At 38.1% G+C, this 24,654-nt stretch overlaps 2 protein-coding genes across 5 annotated transcripts; both read right to left on the reverse strand.

Annotated features, from left to right (window-relative positions):
* Positions 1 to 11,890: 11,890 nt before the first annotated feature.
* LOC131332654 (uncharacterized) lies at positions 11,891 to 18,919 on the reverse strand. 4 transcript variants are annotated; one of them, XM_058366968.1, is made up of 6 exons: positions 18,727 to 18,848; positions 18,551 to 18,634; positions 15,355 to 15,482; positions 13,932 to 14,188; positions 13,016 to 13,461; positions 11,891 to 12,401 (listed from the first exon to the last, which is right to left on the reverse strand). In XM_058366968.1, the coding sequence occupies exons 3-6, from the start codon at positions 15,450 to 15,452 to the stop codon at positions 12,129 to 12,131; spliced, it is 1,074 nt and encodes a 357-aa protein (XP_058222951.1). In that variant the 5' UTR covers positions 15,453 to 15,482; positions 18,551 to 18,634; positions 18,727 to 18,848; the 3' UTR covers positions 11,891 to 12,128. The 4 variants fall into 4 exon arrangements, with proteins under 4 accessions (XP_058222951.1, XP_058222943.1, XP_058222938.1 ...); XM_058366960.1 differs by lacking the exon at positions 18,551 to 18,634 and having other exon boundaries at positions 18,727 to 18,919; XM_058366955.1 differs by having other exon boundaries at positions 18,551 to 18,750.
* A 1,128-nt stretch (positions 18,920 to 20,047) lies between these two features.
* LOC131324449 (uncharacterized) lies at positions 20,048 to 22,251 on the reverse strand. The gene is made up of 4 exons (XM_058356451.1): positions 22,041 to 22,251; positions 21,503 to 21,759; positions 20,854 to 21,299; positions 20,048 to 20,452 (listed from the first exon to the last, which is right to left on the reverse strand). The coding sequence occupies exons 1-4, from the start codon at positions 22,136 to 22,138 to the stop codon at positions 20,177 to 20,179; spliced, it is 1,077 nt and encodes a 358-aa protein (XP_058212434.1). The 5' UTR covers positions 22,139 to 22,251; the 3' UTR covers positions 20,048 to 20,176.
* Between the last annotated feature and the right edge of the window lie 2,403 nt (positions 22,252 to 24,654).

Raw genomic sequence — 24,654 nt, forward strand, 5'->3', positions numbered from 1 at the left:
ATGCTATGCCTGAGGCATGCAATTCAAAATCCCAAAGTGTTTATTCTCTTAAGCTACAAAAATCATTGTATGGGTTGAAACAGCCTGATCATATGTGATATAAACGACTTAGTGATTATTTGCTAAAGGAGGGATATGAAAATGATCTAATTTGTCCGTGTATTAACTAAGAAATCAAACTCTGAATTTGCGATTATTGCGGTTTATGTCGATGACTTAAATCTCGTAGGAACTCCGAAAGAGATTATAAAAATCGTAGAATATTTAAAAAGAAAGTTTGAAATGAAAGATATATCTTGGCAAAATGAAATTTTGTCTCGGCTTGCAGATCGAGCATTTGCCAAATAGTATCCTAATACGTTAGTCGGCATACACGGACACTATAAGAAAAATGAAAATTGGTGATGAAAAAGTGGCAACAAAATTTAATTTCGTCACTAAATAAGTATATTTGGCGACGAAAAAATAAATTTGTCACTGTTTTGACAACTTCCGTGACGAAATAATTTCGTCACCAATTATACCTGCTTAGCGACGAGAAAAATATTTTCGTTACCAAAAGTACCCATTTGACGACGAAATACATTTTTCATCACCGAAAGCTTAAAAAATGTGACGAAATTATTTTTCGTCGCCAAAGATAATCATTTGGTGACAAAAAATAAATTTCGTTGCCAAATGAGAGCAATTTAGTAACGAAATATTTATTTTGTCACCAAATGCTTAACTTTGGTGACGAAAAATAATTTCGTCACCATTTTAACGCTTTCAACGAAAAATATATTTCGTCGTCAAATGGGTACCTTTCGTGACGAAATTTATGAATTGCACTTTGTCACTAAATATATTTCGGACATAACTCTTTACTAAAGACTCTGATTGAGATAATTCAAATTGGGTTTGAACAATAACTTAATTGCTTGCAAATTTCATGTTTATCAAAATGACTAATTTTAATGCTTAAAGGTTCAAAATTACATTCAAAATATATTTCATGTTAAATGTATGTGTTATATATTAGATATTTCAAATATTTATTGAAAAATGTTCGTGGTGCAGTTGATTGGAACTTGCGCAAAAAACTCAAGGGACTCAGGTTTTAATCCCAACATGAGAAAGAAAGAAGGATTTTTTTTCCCATATGAAAATATCTTTTGCAATGAAAATTTTTGTCACCGATGTAACCCATCGGTGACGAATTTTTTCGTCGCCAAAAGGAATAATTGATGACAAAAAATTTCGTCATCAAAAAGCACAATAAGCGAGGAAAAAAATTTCATCACAAATTATTCATTTTTTGGTAACCAAATATTTCGTCATCAAAAGGCACTATAGGTGACGAAAAATAGATTTCGTCACCAGGTAAGAATTATCGACAATCTTTAGTCGACAAATTTTTTTTCGTCACCTATATTATTTGTGACGAAAAATATATAATTTGTGACGATTTTCATTCGTCATCCAATTGAATTTTTCTTGTAGTGGGAAAAAGTCCTAAAGCAATTTTACATGGATAAAGCGCATCCATTGAGTACTCCCATGATAGTTCGATCACTTGATATTAACAAAAATCCCTTTCGTCCTCTTGAAGAGGGAAAAGATATTTTTGGTCTCGAAATACCATATATGAGTGTAATTGGTGCACTTATGTATTTGACAAATTGTACATGATCAGATATAGCGTTCTTGGTCAATTTGTTGGCTCGATACAGTTCTGTTCCAACTCAGTGGCATTGGAAAGGAATTAAACACTCTTTCCGTTTCCTCCGAAGAATGGTTGACTTGGGCTTATTTTATTCAAAAGGATCGACCGTCACAATTAATCAAATATGCAGATGCTGGTTATTTATCGGATCCACATAAAGCTTGATCACAAATAGGATATGTGTTTACTTGCGGCGGTGCTGTCATTTCATGGCATTCTGTGAAGTAAACGTTGTCTGCTACTTCTTTTAATCACTCTAAAATTATCGCAATTCATGAAACAAGTCGTGAATGTGTTTGGCTGAGATTAATGATTCAACACATTCGGAAGAAATGCGGATTGTCTTCAATCAAGGATTGTCTAACAATTTTGTGTGAAGATAATGCTGCATGTATCACACAGATCAAATGTGGTTATATGAAAGGAAACAGAACTAAACACATATCGCCAAAATTCTTTTACACCCATGACCTTCAGAAAAGCGGTGATATTGATGTTTATCAAATACGCTCTAACTACAATTTGACAGACTTATTCACTAAGGCATTACCAGGTATAACATTCAAGAAATTGGTAGCCAATATCAGAATGCGTCGACTCAAAGACTTATCATGCAGTGTTGAGGGGAGTCCACTACTCGAAGATTATATACCGTGTGTACTCTTTTTCCTTTGCCAGGGGTTTTTCCCATTGGGTTTTCCTTGACAAGGTTTTAACGAGGCATACGTTTAATATATATTTTGTCATCCAAGGAAGAGTGTTATGAAACTGATGAATGACAAAAGGTTCACAATGATTGAAGTCATTAATTCTTCAGCGAATTAAGTTTACGAATAAGAAACGCAGTTGTAACAGTAGTGTATTAATTATACGTTTGATATTTCATCCCTATAAAGACAGAAGGGAAATGCAATGAAAAGTAAGAATCAGAAGTATCCGATTGATCATGTAGATCAATTGTGTTTCTGATAGTTTTGGAAAAACTACATTTAACATATATTGTGTTCTTTATTGTCTTTACTTTCTATTATGTTCTTTTGATATTTCCTTAGTTTTATAACAATACTCTATCCGTTTCAATTTGTTTGTCTATTTTTTAAAATCCAACTTTTTTAGAGGACATAATGATAACTCTTGAAAAGCTTTAATTTTCAAAAAATACCCCTCTTTTTAGCATTAAAAGAGAAGGGGCATTAATGGAATTTACTTGAGTCAAATTCAAATTGGACAAATAATTTGGGACATTACAAAGTCAAAAAGATGACAAACAAAGTGAGACGGAGGGAGTACACTATAAGCATAGGGTGAGAGACTCCAAAAGTTACGGGTGAAGAGAATCGAATCTGAGTTCTTTAAAATGAATAAATTCTCAAGTCTCAAACCAAGACTTGGCCGACCTCTTGGGTTGCCTCCCTCACCTTTAGCCACCGCCACACCCAATGTCATCTGTGTAGGCGCTCGTAATCCTTTATTCATTAGCCGAACTAATGATAGGCGCATGTCCCTCCTTTTGATAACTAGATGTTTGAGCTACCTTGAACACACATACGTCGACTAATTTTTGAAATTTCTAAGTTAATGACCGGATAAACTTTTCAATGGTCTCAAGGTTTAGAATGTTTGCCTCCACATGATATGGACATGCAACCTCATGAAAGACTAACATTTGTTAATTTTCTAATGTCCATTTAGCCAAATCCCTTGCGGTTGGCACGCGATCCCTCCATTGCTACATTGGTAGTTAGGTGTTAAACAACGGTTTCGAAACAAAGAACCGTCCTGATCCCAGTATAATAAGCTCAAGAATATTGGACGATAGTTAGCGGGAATTGGTTAGAGCGGTCATAAATTTTTTGAAGTTATTTTTAAAAACTAAACTTTAAAAGTGCCTAAATTAACAGTTAAGTATCGTGTTTATCAATCGTGAACCAATTTGTGAATTGAAATGAACCGATATATGACGAAGAATCGGCTGACATAAATGTAATTTATTTTATCTCACCAGTACGTAAATATTTTAAACCTTGATTGGCTGCGAAAATTATGCTTTAACAAAAAAAAAATAGCAATTAAAATTCACGTCTTTTGTTTTTTTTTGATCCGCCATTCACGTCTTTTGTTGATATGCTTTTAATAAAGGGAAATTTAAATCTACACTCCCTTTTTTCACATTTACACTCCTTTTTTTGTCTTCTAGCAAAAAAATTACATACACTTTCAACACTAAAATCCAAAAAATGGAGTGTAGATGTCAAAAAATGGAGTGTAGATTTCAATTTCCTAATAAAATTGTCTAAATTAGAAATCGTTCTAAGATGATACCAATCTGGATAACACCATTATTATTTGTTGGCTTTTTGACACCGTAAGAAGCCGAGAAAATATACAATCACGCCCGCTTTTATACATATAAGTGTACACACACTTGCAAAAGTGTGGGATCTCACGCACACTATACCACTAGTATTTGTGTGGGGGCCTTGTACTTGTGTGTAAGTGTGAGTGTTTGTATAATTGCGTGTAAATTTCGTGTAGTTGTAAAATGATTGAACTTATAAATTTGATTCAATTGGATGCAATTTGATGATACACTTCTTTTTTTCAATTTTATCGCTTATCAATTTTTACATAATACATTTTACATTTTTGGTTTAGAATTTTCATTCAAGTTTAGAATCCTGTTAATTTGCAACCAAAGAAGCGAAAATACGTAGCTATCTAAAATTCACGTATAAAAACGCACTCTACATATAAAAAAATGCTAACCAAAACTCATTTATAATGTACGCATTAGTAAGTCAGTATGCATTACTCCATTCGTCTCTAGTTAAGTGTCCGGTCCCCAAACCTAAACCATTTTTTATTAAAAAATTGAATGCAAAAGTTTTTATTCTTATACTCGAAACAGTCATATATTATGATCACAATTTAAAATCTATAATTTGCTATTCAGAATCCAAAGATAATTGGTTTCTAAACATCCATGTATTTTTCTCAAAATATTGTATGATTTTTTTGATAACACGTGTTCGGACTAGTTTACCCGCAACTCAACTAATTTTTAGAGACCAATCACATTGTTCACTTGCAGGTCCCAATTTGAACTAGAGCTTTACTCTACATGGACTAGCCCCAAATAATTTGGTGGCATATGTGAGGTTTTGAATTTTAAATCTTAGGAGGAAACAAACCTTCTAAGCTCAGGCGTTCAAAATATTGTTATGATAGTGTATTTAATTTTTTTGAGAAACCTAAAGAAACCAACCGGGCACGACCAGCATACCAACGGCCATACGGGGCCCGGATTGGACCATGCACGGATGATTCGAGCCGTTTAATAATTTTCTTAAAAAAACACCGAGTGGATCCCGTGAAAAATGAGCTCAATCTAATAGCCCAGAATAAGCCCCGCATGACTGTCAGTACGCCTGATCGGTGTGTTTAGCAGAGTTCATTTTATTTTTCATTGCCCTTTTCTTTTCTTTTTTGGGTCCATAAGAGGGCATAGGCCCTAAGAAATAAAAATATTTGACGCAGTAGTTCTATAAACTCCAAAACCATCACAGTCATTGCGTAAAGCCTCTGTCATTAATGTTGATGGGACTTAATCAAACACTTAAGCTCTCTTCAATCTAACTGAATTTCGTTATTGTATTTCCGTTATCCTATGGTGCATTGTCGTTTGCAACGTTAAGTTGTAGGATAGCGTCATGATCAGATGATGGGAACGTCAATTAAGAACCGTACGATGAAAAAGTCCTCATAACTCCCAGTTCCCGTTATGCCTTAGCGTACTTGGATTCCAATTTTGGTACTGTACTATGCGAATCTGCTGATCATACTGCTCTGCTTTGTTGTCGATCACCTTTTCTACTCGGATCTTGCTTGCCTCTTTGGTCTATTGAAATGACTGCAGTGGCCTTCCATGAAAAGATTCGTTTTACATCAAAAACCACCCTCCAAAATCTCAAGAAACAAAGCTGCTGATAACGTAAGCTTGGAGGTGTGCTTTGGAAAAAATTAGGAGCCGTTCCACTTTCTGAAAAAAAATACGAAGTAACTTTTAAAAAAAGAAGGTAATTTTAAACACAAATAAAATGAAAATGAAAACCTTTCTTATTTGGTGAAGTAGTCGTAATTGGTAGTGTCAGGGCACCGCTAGCTACGTCAGTGCCCAACACCTTTTGCCACTATACATTAATAGGAGGTTCAATACTAACTACTAAGTGCATGAATTCTATACAAATATGTGATAAAGAATGGTATTTGGATATCACGCGATTACTCATATAATTAGAACCTACTTAGTTCTAAGGTCCAATAGGCGGCCGCCTTAAAATCCTAAAACAATGCTTGAACCTTAGTCCCCATGTACGTTATTTGTTGTGCCCAACATATATAAGCATAAAAAAAAATTTAGTATCCAATATACTAGTCTAAAGAAAAAATTAGGGTTCCGTTTGGGGAGGCGGCGCCCGCCACCAGCCGGCCGACCCCCCCCCCCCCCCCCCCCCCGCTTCTTCCCTCCTTCTCTGTCTCTCTCCTCTGTCTGTTCCCTCACCCTCCTCTCCTCCTCTGCATTTCTTTTTCCTCTCCTTTTTTTTTCATGAAAAAACGATCGGCATCAGCATTGAGTAGGGTGGCGGCGATGGTGGATGGTTCAGGCGTTTTCTGGGATCTCATCGGTTGAATACCCTTGGTCGTTTTTGGGGGCGAAAATAGCGTGCTTCACGGCGACTGGTTCTGGGGTTTTCGGATGCCCGAGATCGGCTTTCTGGTTTGTTTTCCTTTTCCTTTGTCTTCTCCCTCTCCCATCCATTACTTTCGACCCCATGCCTGGTGATGTTTGGTCTATTTCTATCACGATCTTTATCGCCAGTTGTTCCCATTCACGGTCGTGCTACCCATGTAACGACCACTCCATCTTTGTACAATATTGTCCGCTTTGGACGCCCAAAGCCCATAGATTTCCCAGTGGGGTCACTCATCCTTGGATTACTTCAAGATGAGCACGCTTAACTAGGAAGTTTTTATGCGCTTTGGCCCGCCCTCACGGCTTTAAAAGGCCTTGGACAAGTAGAAAGGATCTTTTCTTATAAACCATGACTTACCCCTTTCCGTCCGGACGCTTCCTGCAGTACCACCGGCCACTGGAAAGCAGGATGCACAACCCATTTGTCACGATCTTTATCGTCGGTTGTTCCCATTCACGGTCGTGCTACCCATGTAACGACCGCTCCATCTTTGTACAATATTGTCCGCTTTGGACGCCCAAAGCCTATAGATTTCCCAGTGGGGTCACTCATCCTTGGATTGCTCCAAGATGAGCACGCTTAACTAGGAAGTTTTTATGCGCTTTGGCCCGCCCTCACGGCTTTAAAAGGCCTTGGACAAGTAGAAGGGATCTTTTCTTATAAACCATGACTTACCCCCTTCCGTCCGGACGCTTCCTGCAGTACCACCGGCCACCGGAAAGCGGGATGCACAACCCATTTGTCACGATCTTTATCGCCGGTTGTTCCCATTCACGGTCGTGCTACCCATTTGTTATGGTTGGTGCGGCCGTCGTGGCTCCCGCCAGGGTCCACTAATGGGTGGCTCGATTCTCACCTAACGACTATGTTGAGCCCGCGGCAGGTAGTTTTGATGGGGTTCCGTGCAGCTAGATCGATGGGTTGGCCGATGTGGTGGCATGGTGATGGTTGGTGTTGGTTGTACGGTGGTGGTGGCAATAATCTGTTTGTATGGTGGATGAAAGCAATCTACGGCTATGATTGAAGCTTCTCAAATGTCTAGGGTTAGATTTTGGATTTTCTTTTGGGCTGGGTTTCATTGTTGTATTTGGGTACTTTAGGCCCTTGTTTTATGCGCTTATTTTGTTTTATCTGGTCGTTTAGACCCTCAGGTGTATTGGGCTTTGTCCCTTTAGGGTGTTTGGGCTTTGTCCCATCAGGCTGTATCTTTTAACTTTTGGTTGGAACCCCTCTTCCCTTTCCCCCATTAATAAAATGGTTTTGCCGATAAAAAAAATAAATTTAGGGCTACGTCTAAAATATCCGTCTTTAACCCAGAAAGATAAGGACCCGCCTTGCACGCATTGATATGGAATCCACATCAACTTAGGGAGTAGAGAGGTTTCTAAAACAATGCTTGACCTGTGAATTTGCAAATTATTCCAAAATCTCAAGTTTGAAAATTTCATGCTATGTGCTATGAGTGGAAAGGTTTTGCTCCAATTTGAGTGAGTTCCCACCAATGAACACTGAAATTCATCTCCAAAAAATTAATCGAGGTGTGTATAAGAGAATCCGCAATGGTAATAATCAAAATGTGTCACGTCAGCATTTGATTATTCATTTAGTCCATAATCAAACTTAACAATCTTTACCTCCATATTGGTTATTTTTACATCCCTAACAAAAAAATAAAAGAAATTTATAGAAATAGTCCTCCTAGTTTTACCCAAGTCTTATTTTCATCCTCCAAGCATCAATTGCAACTTTTTTGACCTTCAAATTTGGTTTTCGTTCCAAGTTGGATTAATTGATAACGTTTGTCTAGGGGTGGCAAATTGAACCCAGACCCATTAACAAACCCAGATCCATCAACTAGAAAATAGACCCAACCCATTTATTAGTTGGGTAAGAATTGGCTCAAACCCAACTAACCCATTATTAGTTGGGTCATAATTGGGCATTAATTGGGTCAACTTAAATGACCCAATGGGCAATGAAAGTAACCCATCAAATTCCATCTCTTAATTGGTCTCTTTTGCAATTGAGAAGTGAAGGAGTACCCCCTCGCTCTCCCCCCCCCCCCCCCCCCCCCCTCTCGCTCTCTCTCTTTCCCCCCCGCCCCTCTCTCTCTCCCCCCCCCCCCCCCCCCCCCCTCTCTTTCCCCCCGCCCCCTCTCTCTCTCTCTCCCTCTAGAAACATGGCCTTCTCCCTCTTTTATTCAATTGTTTTGTGCTAAATCACACGCGTCCAAAAATATTTTGAATGGTCCGAATTAAAAATCAATTGTGACCGGTAATAATTATTTTGACCAATCAAAATTGAAAACACATCTCATCTATTAATTGCGCGAATGGACCCGTGAAATTGTGCTCCGCCGTGAATAAATTTCTTTCATGGTAGTCCCGCAAAGGGTTTGGATTAAAAAATTGACTTATTTTTTTGTCCTTATTCAAATTTTTTTTGCATTTTTTTGTATTGTGTCATATTAATTTGTTTTGATGAGAGAAATCAGAAAAGTAAAAAAATTTGATCGAAACTTATAATTTTTTGAATAAAGACAAAAAAAATCAATAAGACAAAAAAAATTACTTATTCTCGTCTTTTTAAAAAAATTTATGAGTTTCGATCATAATTTTTTTTTACTTTTCTAATTTTTCGATCATAATTTTTAGTTTATATGTAATTGGGTTAATGGGCGGGTCGGATTTGCTTTAAAATAAATGGGTCGGGTATGGGTAATTAGACTCATAGTTAATTGGTCTAAATGGGTCAATGACCCATTAAAGACCCAACCCACTAACAATTTACCCAATTTGACCCAAACCCGCCCGTTTGCCACCCCTACGTTTGTCTGCCAAACTGGACGGAAAAAATCATATTGAGGGCAGATGTTATCAATTGGACCAATTTGGTATGAACTGCAACGTCTAAACTGCCAGCAATCTGATTTTTTTCATCCAGTTTGATTGACAGAAGTTATCAATTGGACCAATTTGTTACGAAAACCAAACTTGAAGGTCAAAAGAGTTGTAATTGATACTTGAAGGACGAAAATGAGACTCGGATGAAACTAGGAGGGCCATTTATATAAATTTCCCAAAAAAAAACCCTCACAATACACAATGCACATCTGTCCAATCGCAAATGAGTTTCAATCACCCACCTGACCACACCAAATTATTCGTTCCAAAACTGAAAAACCAGTCGTCAGAAACATCCTCACACGCCGCCCAAAGAGATTGTGCATGATGCGAGTGGATCTCACGCGCAGCGCGTGAGGGTGTTTGAAGAGGTTTCCAGCGACCAGCTTTTCAGTTTTGAAATCGTTTCATTAAGACGAATAATTTGGTGTGATCGGGTGCGTGATTGAAACTCATTTACGAAAAATCCAAATTTGGTTATTGAGTTTTGGTTATTGGTAAAAGTTGTTCAGTTTTGTTATGGAATAAGTGAAATTTGGTTATTTGCTAAAAGACTTGTAACTTTGCTTATTACAATGTGTAGTATTTTTGTGAGCATTGTTGTTAAAGTTTGCTTATCTACACTCATTTGCTTATCACAATGTGGATGCTCTTAAGAAGTTAACCTCTGGTGGTAGCCGTAGGCAACATATACTCTTGTACGCAAGAGTTGGGTTCTATTTTCACTAGTGCGTTCTTCTGGACTTAATTTAAACTTAACTTAAATATGAAAATTGTCCATATTTAAATATTTTCACATTTTTTAGTTTTGCGTTTTTGGCTAAAAAGTGGTTATTTCTCAAAATACTTGGTTAAAGGTAAAAAAAATTATTTTTCCAATTCCCCTCGTTAAGACGAATCAACAACCTAAAAAAGTTTGACGCAAAACTAAAAATTGCAAAAAAAATATTCAAATAAGGACAATTTTCAGATTAAGTTAAGTGTAACACTTCTCGTCATTCTTTAAAAAAAACAAACAAAAAATAATCATGTAGATCATGAAACAGCTATATACATCACTGAATTGAAATGGGCACTGTGTGGATTCTGGAGAAGTAATTAGCAGACTGAGGTTAGTACAGCTGTAACTTGACAATATTTGCCGGAATGCTTTATTGGGCAGCTTAGTTGATGATGAACTGCACATGCAATGATTCTGTATTATTAGAGTATCTGATTGTGTACATATGGATTATGGTTACAGTGATTTTATGGAGTATTTTGAGGGATTGATTGATGTGATCTTTATTTATTTTTTGAAGAATGATATTTAATGTGTGTATATTACCTAAGTGAGTTTTCCTGCAGAACTAAAGGGGCTATACGGTGTACGAGCATCCACAACCGATTGGGTATTTTGTGAAAAAGAAATAAGCTCTTTTGGCCCCGTAGGGAAACTCACTCTGGATAGGCCAACCGGATATGCATAGATAGTGTATAGATCTGGGCGTGGGACCTATTCTGAAAACTTTCACAAATGATTCGAGTTATTCAATAATTTTAAAATAATCCTTCGAATTCTCTTTAAAAAATTAGCTCAATCTAATAATAATATGTAACACCTAAAACAAATCACTTACCCAGTACCTTGATTTTGTTCCACAAGCCACACTACATGGCCCAAAATACTTAAGCTCAATGTATTAGTAGTAGTCCACAAGGTTTGTTATATACCCAAAGATCATCCATGTAAACTTCATCCAATTTTTCAATTTTCCATTCTGAATTTAGAATTTTAAAAATCTAAATGAATTTTGAAGCAAAATTAGACAGATGGATTAAGCATTTTCAATTATTCGATTGAGCTAATTTTTTACAAAAGCACTCAAAAATTTATTTTAATATAATTGCACGACTCGATTTATTTATGTGGGATCCAGACAATTCCGATCTATGCACCATCGACCCTCATCGGTACCGATATTCGGGTTGATTGGCACAACAGGATCCCCTGCTGCCGAAAATGGGGGTCAAAGAATGAATTGCACATTGTTCTGGGCAAAAATTGAACATCGTATACTTATATACATGAGATAAAATGTACAGTATAACATGGTTGGAAAGGTTTTACTTTTACCCGTCAAAATTAAGTAGATAATAAACAACTACTTCTCAAACATTCACCCATGCCCCAGCAACCCTAACTTGTCACCCAACCGATTTTACCCCCAGGCCCAGGCAGTAGCGATACACAAGCCAAGCACCCCGCTTGGTAGCGGCGCCGAGCGACCGATCCGGCCATTCATGTCGACAATCGACAGTTCGGATCTTAATCCGAGCAACGGATAATCTAGATTTTTACACGTGGATTAAATCCAAACCGTCTGTGCCGAGATGACCAGTCGGATGAACCGCTCGGCACCGCTACCAAGCACTCCATTCCCTCAAAAACAACACCCATCTTCACACAAAGAAGAACCTAAGTTGAAACAGGGATAATAAAGTCTTTTGGTGGTTGTTCTTTTAGATTTGACGCGGACAAAGAGAAATTACACACACTGCTCACAATTTTACTCAATCAACAACAATATACAAATTTCAAAAACTCACTCACACACAAATTAAGTCACAAACTGCTCTTTGTCACTCTTTCTGTATCTCTCTTACTCTTTGAACCCGCAGAGATTACATATCACATACCATCATATTTATACCTAATTCAAACAGACCAGAACTACAAAAACTAAACATAATCAAGAACATAAAGAACATTTTCACCAGCATAATTTAGCATCCACAACTCGGGGGTTCAAGACCCATCTGTTTCCTAGTTTTTCCCACAAATAAGTCCCTGGATTTGATGAAGCCAGGTGCAATTCCAATAAGTGTTGTGAATGGAAATTGAGCCACGGCCTCTCTCCTCCCAAGTGATACAATAGCCATCACACCACTAGGCTTGTAAGTTGCCATCTTGCTTTCATTTCCTCCGGTAATCAAAAGCTTCAAGTTCTTTGCGGCCACCAGAGCATGTTGTTGTGCCAAATACCCTTGCTTGATTTCCTGCCATGTTATAAACAAACATAACCCATTAGATACATACGAGAGTGGGAGACCATCTTAATTTCCTTTGATGAATGGACCTTTTGTCGCAAAGAATCAGGTTATTACTATATGAACACTGAAATAACATTTCTTTTCGAATTTCTATTACTTTTTAGACTGGTACATTCAAAATCAACTTTCTTACAATTAAAAGTAGAATGGGATCAACTAGTCTCCTACCCAGCTAACCAAGGTGTGTGGGTCAGGTCAATTGTAGGAATACTGTGATTAGTACTCTTATTGGTTCAGCAGCCCCATGTCAGCTTGCTGATTGGTGGTCCGGAGCAGCAAGAAGATTATTCGTACACAATCTAATCCGGACAATCGCTATTAGTGGAGGTATCATCCTAACGTGTTAGGAACTTGCTGGATTCCAGCAAGATTTAAAAGATGCATTGATACTATTTTTATGTTTCCCAAATGCACACAATCCATTTGAAAACGTGATAGTGAATGGTGCGAATTCAGCGACACCCAGTATAAATCTCAACTCAATGTGTAAGTTTCAAGATATTAATGAAGGTATTCTTTTCCAGTAGCATCATTGACTGGCAAAAAATAACATTACTTACCTTTATGTCAGTGATGTCTCCAATAGCAAAGACATTTTTGCGACCCTCAACTCTCAAATTCACGTCAACTTTCAAACTTCCAAACTCATTTACACTACCCTTCAATACTGTATTCTTAAGCCAGTCTGAACCAAGTGGCTTCCCTGTGCACAAGAAATGGCAATCCGCTTTGATGACTGCTCCGGAAGAAGTTACATAAGCACCTTCTGAAAAGGAGTCCAAATTAACAGTCTGCTCCAACTTCACTTTCACACGCTTTGATTTCAACCATTCCAGAGCCTTATTAGAAGCTTTTGGCCCAATGAATTCCAGCAGCCTATACCCACTATGCACCAAAGTAACATTCTTTTCTGGGTAGTCGATTGCGATTTCTCCAGCCAGTTCGACGCCGGTGGGGCCGCCTCCGATGATTAAGATTGAATCAGCCCCTTTTATTTTCTCATTATCTGTCATGGGAAAGATAAGCACAATTAATTCAAGCATAAATGTCACCAAAGTAGAACTTCAATGTTCCTACATACCCGTAGGAGTACAGTGAAAAAATCAGAGGTACAGACACCTCATAAACCACTCCCGTGACAGATGCTAACCTGAATCTAATCATTACTGATGCTAGCGTGAATCTAATTGTTATCCCTTGTATTGTTAGATAATTAATGAAATAGAATAACATGTGAATACAATAGAATAATTATGTGAAACTAGAGGAAAGCTGAAAAGCTGCCTACGAGATTGTGAGATGCGTAAACTTGTCCTGAACAATTTTCAAAAACTTGCACTAGATGGTGAAGAGTAGACAATGCAACATATCCACCATTTGCACTCAAAGCTTATTTCTAAAACAGCTGCGAAAAGGGCATAATTTTCTTCCCCCGATGCTACGGAAACTATATCAGAATTGTCGTCGAATTTTTACCTGCTTGGTATTGCTTAAGTCTCTCACGTCTAGTTTGTGGAACATCATCTGCGTGGCCGGTGGCGATGACGAGATAATCATAGGCAATTACACTTCCATCTGCTGTCAAGACTTCAGTATCAGTGATGTTGATGGCAGTTGACGAAACTACATGGCCGTTAGTGAGGTAAGACCGGTGGGGGATCAATGATCTTTCTGCAAATGATGGCTCCACCATTCCCCTCAAGCTTGCCCATGTTATCTCAAAATATTCCTTCCTGATTCCATAGTTAATCTTTCATCAATGCAATAACATATCGTAATGCAATGCAAGATAATAACAACTCCATAGTGCAATCAAGAGATTTTTTAGGGATGGTTTTGATCAATGGAAGTAAGTAGCAAATCTCCTAAAATGTCCCAAAAGTACTTGTATGTTTATAACGAGATTTAGAGGGAAAATGTCTTATTTTTTTCTTTATTGGAGGACCTACTTTGTTTCTCTTTCCTAAAGTCAATTGGTGTTAAGCATCTTACACTGATGTTTTTTGTGGGCTTCAAAAGGTACGCAAGGGCTATTTTTCATGACGTGTTCACGTCAACTCATGCGTATGTCTACCCTGAACCTATACTTTTGGGAAAAAGATGCCAGCCATGGGAAACCGCAGATTATCGACTCGGGCCAATGTCTACGAAGGATTGCGGTCCTCGATGGATTGAATGGAATGATTAATAGGCTAGGTACATGACGCTTCATCGTGGATTGATTAAGAACATAATCAATCAGGGGTCAAAAAGGCCACGATAAAACCGTCTTTTGACCTCCTCATTCTCTGAAGATTGAGGAATGAGTAGAGATGCATGTATTTCATCGAGAACCAATTCCGCCATGGGGACCAATTCCATCGTTCACTAAACTGGGGGGAAGCCGGGCTACAATAGTTCATAGCCTCTAGAAGGTTTTGAACCCAAAACCTATGAGGACGCAACCCCTAAATTTCAGATCTTTGTCAAGAGGCTTATTTTAAAGCGATTCCAGGAGCTCCGATCCATTGTGTATAGCAAAATTGCCTACTTGAGGAAAATGTAGAAGTGATTGATCCGTCAAACAAAAACCCCAACAGTCCACACCTGTCCTATGTTTGACTTTATTCTTCCTCTTGTTTTTTTCTTTTTTTGATCGGCAAAGAAAGTAACCTTTTATTGATTATTATTCTTCCTATTGTTTCGCATACATATGTACCCCTAGTATACTGCAAAGAACATTTCAATGATCAAAACGGGGTTGAAGTTCTTTCATTTCTATCTCATAGTTTGATGAGCCTGTGCTTATTAATTTGTTAAAGAACAGAAGAAAGATAATCAATAGAGATGACTAGAAATCATTCAAATGAGAGAGAGAGAGAGAGAGAGAGAGAGAGAGAGAGAGAGAGAGAAATCTTACGAATCAATAAGAGTGACATCGGCATGGAATTGGAGAGATTTTGCAATGAGGGCACCGCCTATTCCTCCACCCACCACCACCACTTTCTTGGCCTCCATTTCCCAGTTCTTTCTTCACTCTGCTTTCTCCTGAAATAGACAGATCCTTTATATATACACTTCCAAGATTTACGTACGTATGCGCATACATATGCAGGGGCTCCCCAGGGCAGAAAGTCTATTTACACTTCCAGATTTACGTACGTATGTGCTCACATATGCAGGGCAGGGGGCAGAGAGAGAGAGAACATATATTGATCTTGATTATGTTTGGTCATGTTTGGTCTTAAGGCTGTGTTACAGAAACAAGTTAAGAACTTATTTTTTGTTGAATAAGAAGAATTGTTTCGGAAAATAAGAAAGGTGAAACTTATTTTGGAAGAATTTATATGGGTACCAATGGGCACCGGGAGAGAAATCGTACCGGCGGCCGTGCCGAGCCGTCTCCGGCCACCAGACGGCCGATTCAATCCGTCCAAAAATTCTAAAAAAAAAATCATATACACACGGAAAATGAGTGCTCGGATCAAGTACATTACACACCTCGGATGACGTTGATTCCCGCAAAGGCCCCCTTGGTTTTTTTTTTATAGAATTTTTGGACAACTCGGATCGGCCGTCCGGTGGCCAGAGACGGCCCGGCATGGCTGCCGGTACGATTTCCCTCCCCAGACGCCCATTATCATAGCAACAGTCTTATTTTTTGTATAAGGCAACTTCAAACTCAAAAATCATGTGTTTACGCAAATAATTTTTCTATCACTATGGATCTTGTTTGATAGATCTCATTGAGATCTTTAATACGGTGCAAAAAAAATTGAATTTTTTTTCATTTATATTATTTTTGAGTTTGAAAATGTGAAAAGAACTTTTTATTTGACTTTTGTGAAATGACCCTTCTTATTTTTTGAATAAAAAGTGCTAAAATAAGTACTTATTTTTTAAAAATGTTTCCGGAACGTAGCCTAAATTTAGGGGAAGCGGGGGGGCTGCTGCCCCAAGGGGGCAGCAGCGTGCTGCTGTGACCCGTTTGCAGGCCCACCCTAGTCTCGCTCCGATAATCGGAAACGTTCACTTTGTAGAGCTCGTCGAGTAGAATAACTATGCAAAAAATCAGCTTAATTGGATATCATTAAGTGCCTAATCGAAACCTTTTTATCTTGAAAAGAATGGATCCAAAACACTGGATCAAATCCATTGTAACCCATGGACCGAGAGTTATATGGGCTCCGATTAGACACTTAATGATATCCAATTAAGCTGATTTTTTGCATAGTTGTTCTACTCGACGAGCTCTACAAAGTGAACGTTTCCGATCATCGGAACGAGACCGGAGTGGACCCGCAAACGGGTCACAGCAGCACGCTGCTGTCCCCTTGGGGCAGCAAACCAGCCCCCCCCCCCCTTCCAAATTTAGGGTTGGCACCAACGCACGAATTTTGCAAATTTGCCTTGTTCTCTTCCATTTTCAAAAAGAATTTTTCAAAAAATATCCCCTAGATTCTCCCTACTTTCAACATTTCTCTCTCTATCTCTCTCCACTTATTACCCTTACTATTTTTCAATTTTTTTTTTAAAACACAAACCAAACAAAGTAGATTGTCAATGAGGGGGGCTGTGATCTGGTACGTTGGGGAGCAGAGCATGTGGTTTGTCCTCTACAATCCAATTGCATCGTTGTACAGGGAGGGGAAATAATGGGCAAAATGTATTTATTTTGAGGATAAAAAAAAGTTTTTAAAATATCTAGGATGAACACCTAAATAAAAGTCTTGTAAGTGGGATGTCTATTTAATTTCTTCAAAACTATTTTCATAACGATATTTCTTAAATAAAAAAAAAATTCTTTTTGCCTTGAGCAATATGATGTATAAAAGCACCGAACGTAAATCATGGGGCGTTTTTGCTATATTGGACTACAGGGTACAGGCTTAATGACAATAGTCAATTTATTTCTACTTAATGATATTTTAATAAATATATTTTAATTGATATATATAAGAAGAATGACTTACCTAAAAATTCGTAAAAGCATGAACTTTAATTTATTTAGTTTAGCAGAAACAACCATTACCCCAAAAATTAGTACTAACAAAAGTAAATAGTGATCTCAATGCTTGTGCCACGAAAATCCAAATTCATGGAAAAATGTACCCCTGAGATACTACCAATTCAGAGGTACAAGAGGAACTAAATGGAAAAATTTTCCGACCACGAGTTTTCCAACTTTAACCAACTAAATGAGAAGATGTTTAGGCTCAATTTCAATAGTTAAGACAATGCCCATCTTGGCGATATAAAGTATAAACAATGAGAAACGGCACTTTCATATGAACTGTGCTATCCACACAGTAATCTGTGCACAGATTGTGCACAAATTTCATTGTAGGGTCTACCACGGGTTTCACACAAATCATTCGAGCCGTTCATTAAATGTAAAATATTTTTGCAAGGGTCCCTGTAAAAAGTAAGTTCAATCCAATACCTATAGGTGCTTCATCCAACCATCTAACTTTTCATTCAAATTTTCGGATAATGAAAAGTTATATGATTGGATTGAGCACCTATAGGTATCGGATAGAGATTATTTTTTACTGGGACCCTTTAAAAAATATTTTACATTTAATGAACGGCTCAAATGATTTGTGTGGAACCCGTAGTGAATCTCACAACAAAATCTGTGCACAATCTGTACACAAATTGTATGTGTGGGTAGACTTTCTGCTTTCATATTGAGGTCTCCCAACAAACAAATGGAATTCAATACGATAGTTATCGTGATGTGAAGAATAATAAAACTAATCCGAAATCTGTGCACAGATTGTATGTGTGGGTAGACTTTCTGCTTTTATATTGAGGTCTCCCAACAAACAAATGGAATTCAATACGATAGTGATCGTGATGTGAAGAATAATAAAACTAATCCAGAACCCAAATGGACAGCCAGTCAAGCAAGGCCCATATTTTAGGAAGGAAAAAGAATTGCCTGACCTCAATTTCTAAGGTTGTTGAGACATTGGCTTCAAGTAGGAAGAGATTCTGCTGATTACGACGGTTGGTTGGTACATTTCATCGAACAGTTGCAAGGCAACTTATGCAATCAGCTTCCGAAAAAACAAACAATAGCAAATTAAAAAAAAAGTTAAGAGTTTTTGCACCTTTATCCTATTGTCGAATCGAAACCTGGTTCCATAGCATACAATGTCAATGGAGGCAAAGTTCAGGGAAAGCAGATTTCAATGCTGGAAGTCAACTTGGACAGAAGAGGAGAGAGAAACCATAGGTAACGCACTATTAACGAAGAGGAGAGAGAGAGAGAGGCAGAACTTGTTACCAGTAAAAACTGCCGACATGAACTTCCCAAGGGCTTGGTTGATGCAGAGCGAAGCACGCCTAGGAGGAAACAACTGTTCGGGCAGTTTGAAGGAACGTGGTCCGCACAGACAAAACTGGGAACGACAATCCAATGGATGTCCGATATTTTACGAAAATCTAGGTAGACTGTACCAAACCACTTCACCATCCACTACATGTTTATGCGGTCTACCCTGGGTTATACAAAAGTATACAAAATGTCCATGAATTTTAAAATAGTATTTTTATGGGTGTCTATAAAAAAAAACAGTTCCTACAGATATTGATAAGTATTCTTCATAAATTCGTAGCGGTGAAACTGCTCAATAAATATCAGTAAGTATTATTTCTAGATTCGTAGTAGCACTTATAGATTCGTAGTAGCACCACTGCGAATTTAAAAATAATATTTACCGATATCTGTTAAAGCTAATTTTTTACAGGGTCTCCTAAAATATTATTTTAAAATTTTTGGGTATTTTCCTCTATTTTTGTGGGATCCGGAATGAATTTCACAAAAAATATAGTAGTTTGGTGTAGTGTATATAGCACAACTAGATCTTTTAACCGTGGTTTTCATTTTGATTTTGATTTCTATTTTTTATTTTGAAAAAATCAACATATGATCTCAATTTAGTATGTAGTAGTAATTAATATAAATGCCTTTATATACGCTGTACGCATATCTTTTTCTGGTGCTTTGGAAAATACCTTCATATATATACCACACACGTTACATATGCCTGAATAGGTATATTATTCACATAGGAAATTAATATTCGCGCTTCTTTTTTTACTGATAGCGCTCATTTTGTTCATGAAGTTATTAATAATTTCACGTTAAAAAAGGAAGCGCCATCAATAAAAAATGGAGCGCGAATATCAATTTTCATAAACCGAGTTTGGGGTAAAACCAAATCTATACCCTTTGTCAGTTTGGTAGGTACAGTCATGGTGATGAAAAATCCATCGAGTTTCAGTTCGGTTCGATTTTTGGTTGGAAATTTAAGAGTTCCGATTTTGGTTTGGCAAATCTTGAGCCGGATCGACCGCAGTAACATCTAATACTAGTAAGTAATAACCCAAAAACAATCCCTTTTCTCTTCTTTGTTTTTTTAACGGTCGACCCATAAACAATCTGAACCATTAAAAATTTTGTTGATCAGGAATTATTTTTGGGCAAAACAAATCCTAACCATCCCCACAACGCCAAACAAAATGTGGACACCTTGTGCCAATATATTTTAAAAACTGGTCTACTTCGTTGTGTAAATGTGATTGTACATGTGTAAACACCAAAATTATGGAATCAGGACATGTAAAGATGACTTAAACCGTTCATATCGCAAGTGCGATATTATATTCAACGAAAAACAAAAATCTCATTAAGGAAAAGATATTGTAAATCATTTGAAAAGAATTACTACTAATTAAGCATCAACAATGTGAGGGTCAAGACCCAAATGCTTCCTAGTTTTTCCAACAAACAAGTCCCTGGATTTGATCAAGCCAGGTGCGACTCCAATGACTGTCGTGAACGGAAACTGAGCCACGGCCTCTCTCCTCCCCAGCGAAACAAAAGCCTTTGTGGAGGAACGAGGCTCGTACGCTGCCATCTTGCTTTGTCTCCCTCCGGCGAGCAAGATGCTCAAGTTCTTCGCGGCCACTAGAGCATGCTTTTGTGCCGAATACCCCTGCTTCATTTCCTGCCAGGGAATAATTTTCAGATGCACAGCAGATTAGATATGGTTGAGGCCATCTCAATTTCCTCTAAATTGATTGAGCATTCCGTAACAAAGACGAATCGTAGTTTGATATAAAGCTTGCATAGAAATATCTAGCCAGACGGGTCAACTTGTCTCCTCTCCTACACAGCTAACCAAGGTCGATCAAGTCGACTCCACTGATTAGCGAATCAATCGGATATCAGTAAGTACTTGATCAAAAAATCCAATTTTACCCCAGGAATTGACTTTTTTCTGTCGAGTACTTTTCGATACTCAATTGAGATGTAGGAACGCTCTCAACCTACTGAATAGATGCATTGTCGTCTCGATTCAGAAGAAGACAGACCAAACTTATCTGACAAGAAACTACCATTACTCACCTTTATATCAGTGATGTCTCCAATTGCAAAGACATTTCTGTGCCCCTTGACTCTCAGATTCTCATCAACCACCAGCCTTCCAAGCTCATCCAAACTACCTTTCAACATTGTCCCCTTGAGCCATTCTGAACCAAGCGGCTTCCCTGTGCACAAGAAGTGGCAATCCGCTTCGATAATTTCTCCGGAAGAAGTCACGTACGCTCCTCCTGAATTCGAGTCCAAATCGACACTCTGCTCCAGCTTCACATCCACGTGCTTCGATTTCAACCATTCGAGGCTCTTGTTCGAAGCTTTTGGCCCGATGAATTCCAGCAGCCTGTACCCATTGTGCACCAAAGTAACATCCTTCTCGGGATAATCGAACGCGATTTCTCCGGCGAGTTCGACGCCGGTGGGGCCGCCTCCGACGATCAGAATGGATTTAGCCCCTTTGATTTTCTCATTATCTGTCATGGAAAGATTAGTACATTAGTCCAAGCGTAATTGGCATCAAAATAGAACTCCCATGTTAGGATATCGTAACTCCGTGAACGTAAATACACCTCAACAATACCATACTCACATAACGAAACAGTAGCCCCAGTGGTGGGCACCACTAACTACAACTAACAATACTGACTTTCGTCAAACAAGTGCTATAGTATTTTACCTGCTTGGTATTGTTGAAGTCTCTCAAATCTAGTCGTCGGAACAGGATCGTGGTGACCGGTGGCAATGACGAGATAATCGTAGGGAATGGAGCGCCCCTCCGCCGTCAAGACTTCCGTAGGGGTGACGTCGATGGCGGGGGACGTAATTACATGGCCGTTGGTGAGGTAATCGCGGTGGCGAATCACCGATCTCTCCGCAAACGATGGCTCCACCATTCCCCTCAAACTTGCCCATGGTATTTCGAAATAATCTTTCCTGATCCCACACAGTTACATTTGACTTGATCAGTACCGAGAAAATAACAACTTTTTTCAAGTGCAATCGAAAGATTTTGAGGGTGGTTTTAATAAATCTAATGTAATTATGTAAGTTATACACAGATTTTCTCTCTCTTCGATCCTCTAACATCAATTACAGTATTAATGTAAAATGAGCTGGTGCTTAATTATTTGTTAAGGAACATAGGCCGACAAGAAATTATTCCAACAAAAAAAAATATGAGAGAGAGAAAGAGAGAATTGATGAGAAAATCTTACGAATCGATGAGGGTGAGAGCAGCACGGAATTGGAGAGATCTTGCAACGAGGGAACCAGCTACTCCTCCTCCCACCACCACCACCCTTTTATTCTCCATCCCAATTCTTTTTTTCTGTTCTTCACCCCTCCTCTGCTTTCCCCTGAATTATACTCCACAGATTTTAAGAGAGAGAGAGAGAGAGTTTGGTCTTCATTGTGATTTGAATTGGTCTAGAAGGCATTTGGGGTTGACACCAACGTAGCAATTGCGGCAATCAATCATTGTCAACGAGGGGTTTGCGATCTGGTACATTGGAGAGCAGAGCATGTACTTTGTCCTCGATCCACAGATATTTATAATCGAAGAGTTTACAATGATTAAAAGGACCGGGGCGTGTTGTAAAATTTACGTATGGGACGAGCAATTTGGGACGATGGAGTAAAGAAGTGGATATAAAGATCGAGAAAATATGGTGTGGTAATAATGTAGTAGATTCATGTGGAAGTAACGATATCTACACGTACAATCCATAACGCGCTATATTGATCTGAATAATTATTTCTTCTATTTCTCTCAGATGGTTTTGGTCAGTATAAAGTCAAAAAATGCGTTGGGGAAAAGTCATGGTACTCGTTTTGATGATTTTGAAGTGGTCCATCTAAAGAATATCTGGATGCTTCTAATTAAAGTGACTCGTCCACCTTTTTTCAACGTATAATTAATTTATTTCTTACTTTATAGTATTTTGCAAAAAAATTCCCCTGCCTGGGATAAATGTCTATAGGATGGATTTAGATTATGGCTTTGTGGAGAGATTTACCAACCAAATAGAAACGACAGGGGCCAAACATTTTTTTATTTAACTTCTTTACTTAAAAAGTACTCCAACTGGTTGCAGAACAAGAGGAGAAAATATGTCACGGTCTGTTAATTTTTTTTTTAATCTTTTTTCTTAGATTTGCCAATCTATGATCCAACCCTAGCTGTTAGACTATGACATATGAGAAACCCAAACAAAAAGATTATTAAAGGTCACAAATGAAGAACAAAGGTGCGTGTTGCAACTTTTTGTTAGGATACTCAAGCTCCGATCTGACATTACGCTCCTGTAATACACTTCTATATTACAGAATTTTGTATCCTCCCAAACTCTACAACGGACGAAATCATTTAGTCTGTGGAGTTCAATGTTGATTGTTCATGCATATAATTATTTGGATCGGACATTGATAGCTAAAGCATATTTGTTGAAAAACAAAATTCGAAAGGCTAATATAATTTGGAGAAATCAATTGTTATCCAGACCTGATTTTTGCATGAGTAAAATTTAGCAAGCCCAATACACGTAAGTTTTAGGTTCAATCATTGGGCTTCCAACTCGGCCCATTTGAACCCCAACACGAGTCACATAGCAGTATAGTGCACCGAGAGATGCTAAGTGCACAACCATCCGAACACAACCCCTCACATACACGTGGATCCCGCGTGTTAAATATGCATGGGACCCAGGTGTATGTGAGGATTTGTGTTCGAATGGTTGTGCACCTAGCATTTTGGATAGCACACCCCCTGATTCTTGCAAGGGAGAGGTCCAACTCGGCCCATTAGTGCGGTTGGTTCATTACTCTATCTTCCAAGGGAGAGGTCTTAAAATTATAAGTTGTGTTATTACTACTTATTATGAAGTGCAAGCCTAACTCGAACCCAACTTAGCCCGATGAATGTGCGCCCCGTATGTCCACCAAAAGTCCATTTATGTATATCTCTAGTACAAGAATTATTCTGATTCCAAAATCGCGAACCATATAACTTCATCATACCTATTTAGTATTTTCCAAACTCAGGGTTCATTTGTTTGATGACAGGTGATTAGGCAGTACTATTGGAGTATAATAATAGATAAGAAAATGGCCAGTGGTTTTAGTACTTCCATAAGCTTCTGATAGACAATTCGAAGCATGAAAAGAACCATAACAGGTGAGGCCAAACGGTTGACCGGTATGATCCAACAGACTAAAAGGAAACAAATAAACTTATTTCCAAGGACCAAAGCCGGAATTGAGTCACACTTAAGGGGGTCAAAGAGTAGTTTAGATATAAAAGCAAACAAATAAGCCGTGGATGGATCGCAGTTTCAGAACATACGCAAGTTAGATAGAGGGCATCGCTATTCGCAGCCCTCTATTTACTCCCGTAGCCCACTAAATTTCGGTAAATGATTGTTGAAAATCATAAATAACATTTCAGTAAATTGCTGTTGAAAACAAGATTATATTTCGGTAACTACATGTCGAAAATATGTTCAACTTTCGGTAAACAACTGCCGAACATGCATTTTCGGTAAACATCTGTTGAAAAAAATATTATATTTCGGTAATTGGATGCTGAAAATATATCTCAATTTCGGTAACTAACTGTCGAGTATAATTGAAAATTTTTAACGGGCTATGGGAGTAAATAGAGGGCTGCGAATAGCAGCGCCCTAGATAGATCGAAGACCAAAACCCCTGGCAATTTCCAAATTACAATTGCGCACCCTTGTGCAAAACTGTAGGGCCACAATGTTTTCACTTCCAAATAAAAAGCATCTACCAATATACCGAAAGCCACCGCAAAACCATGTTCGATTTGAA

This window comes from Rhododendron vialii, chromosome 1a, assembly GCF_030253575.1.
Source record: "Rhododendron vialii isolate Sample 1 chromosome 1a, ASM3025357v1".
NCBI classification, from domain to species: domain Eukaryota; kingdom Viridiplantae; phylum Streptophyta; class Magnoliopsida; order Ericales; family Ericaceae; genus Rhododendron; species Rhododendron vialii.

Coding starts and splice junctions, on each gene's coding strand:
- LOC131324449 (XM_058356451.1), bottom strand. CDS start 22,138: ATGGAGAATAAAAGGGTGGTGGTGGTGGGAGGAGGAGTAGCTGGTTCC. Junction 21,760..22,040: donor GCTCTCACCCTCATCGATTC/GTAAGATTTTCT, acceptor GTGTGGGATCAG/GAAAGATTATTTCGAAATAC. Junction 20,453..20,853: donor GAGACATCACTGATATAAAG/GTGAGTAATGGT, acceptor ATTCCCTGGCAG/GAAATGAAGCAGGGGTATTC.
- LOC131332654 (XM_058366960.1), bottom strand. CDS start 15,452: ATGGAGGCCAAGAAAGTGGTGGTGGTGGGTGGAGGAATAGGCGGTGCC. Junction 13,462..13,931: donor ACTTAAGCAATACCAAGCAG/GTAAAAATTCGA, acceptor TTCCCATGACAG/ATAATGAGAAAATAAAAGGG. Junction 12,402..13,015: donor GAGACATCACTGACATAAAG/GTAAGTAATGTT, acceptor ATAACATGGCAG/GAAATCAAGCAAGGGTATTT.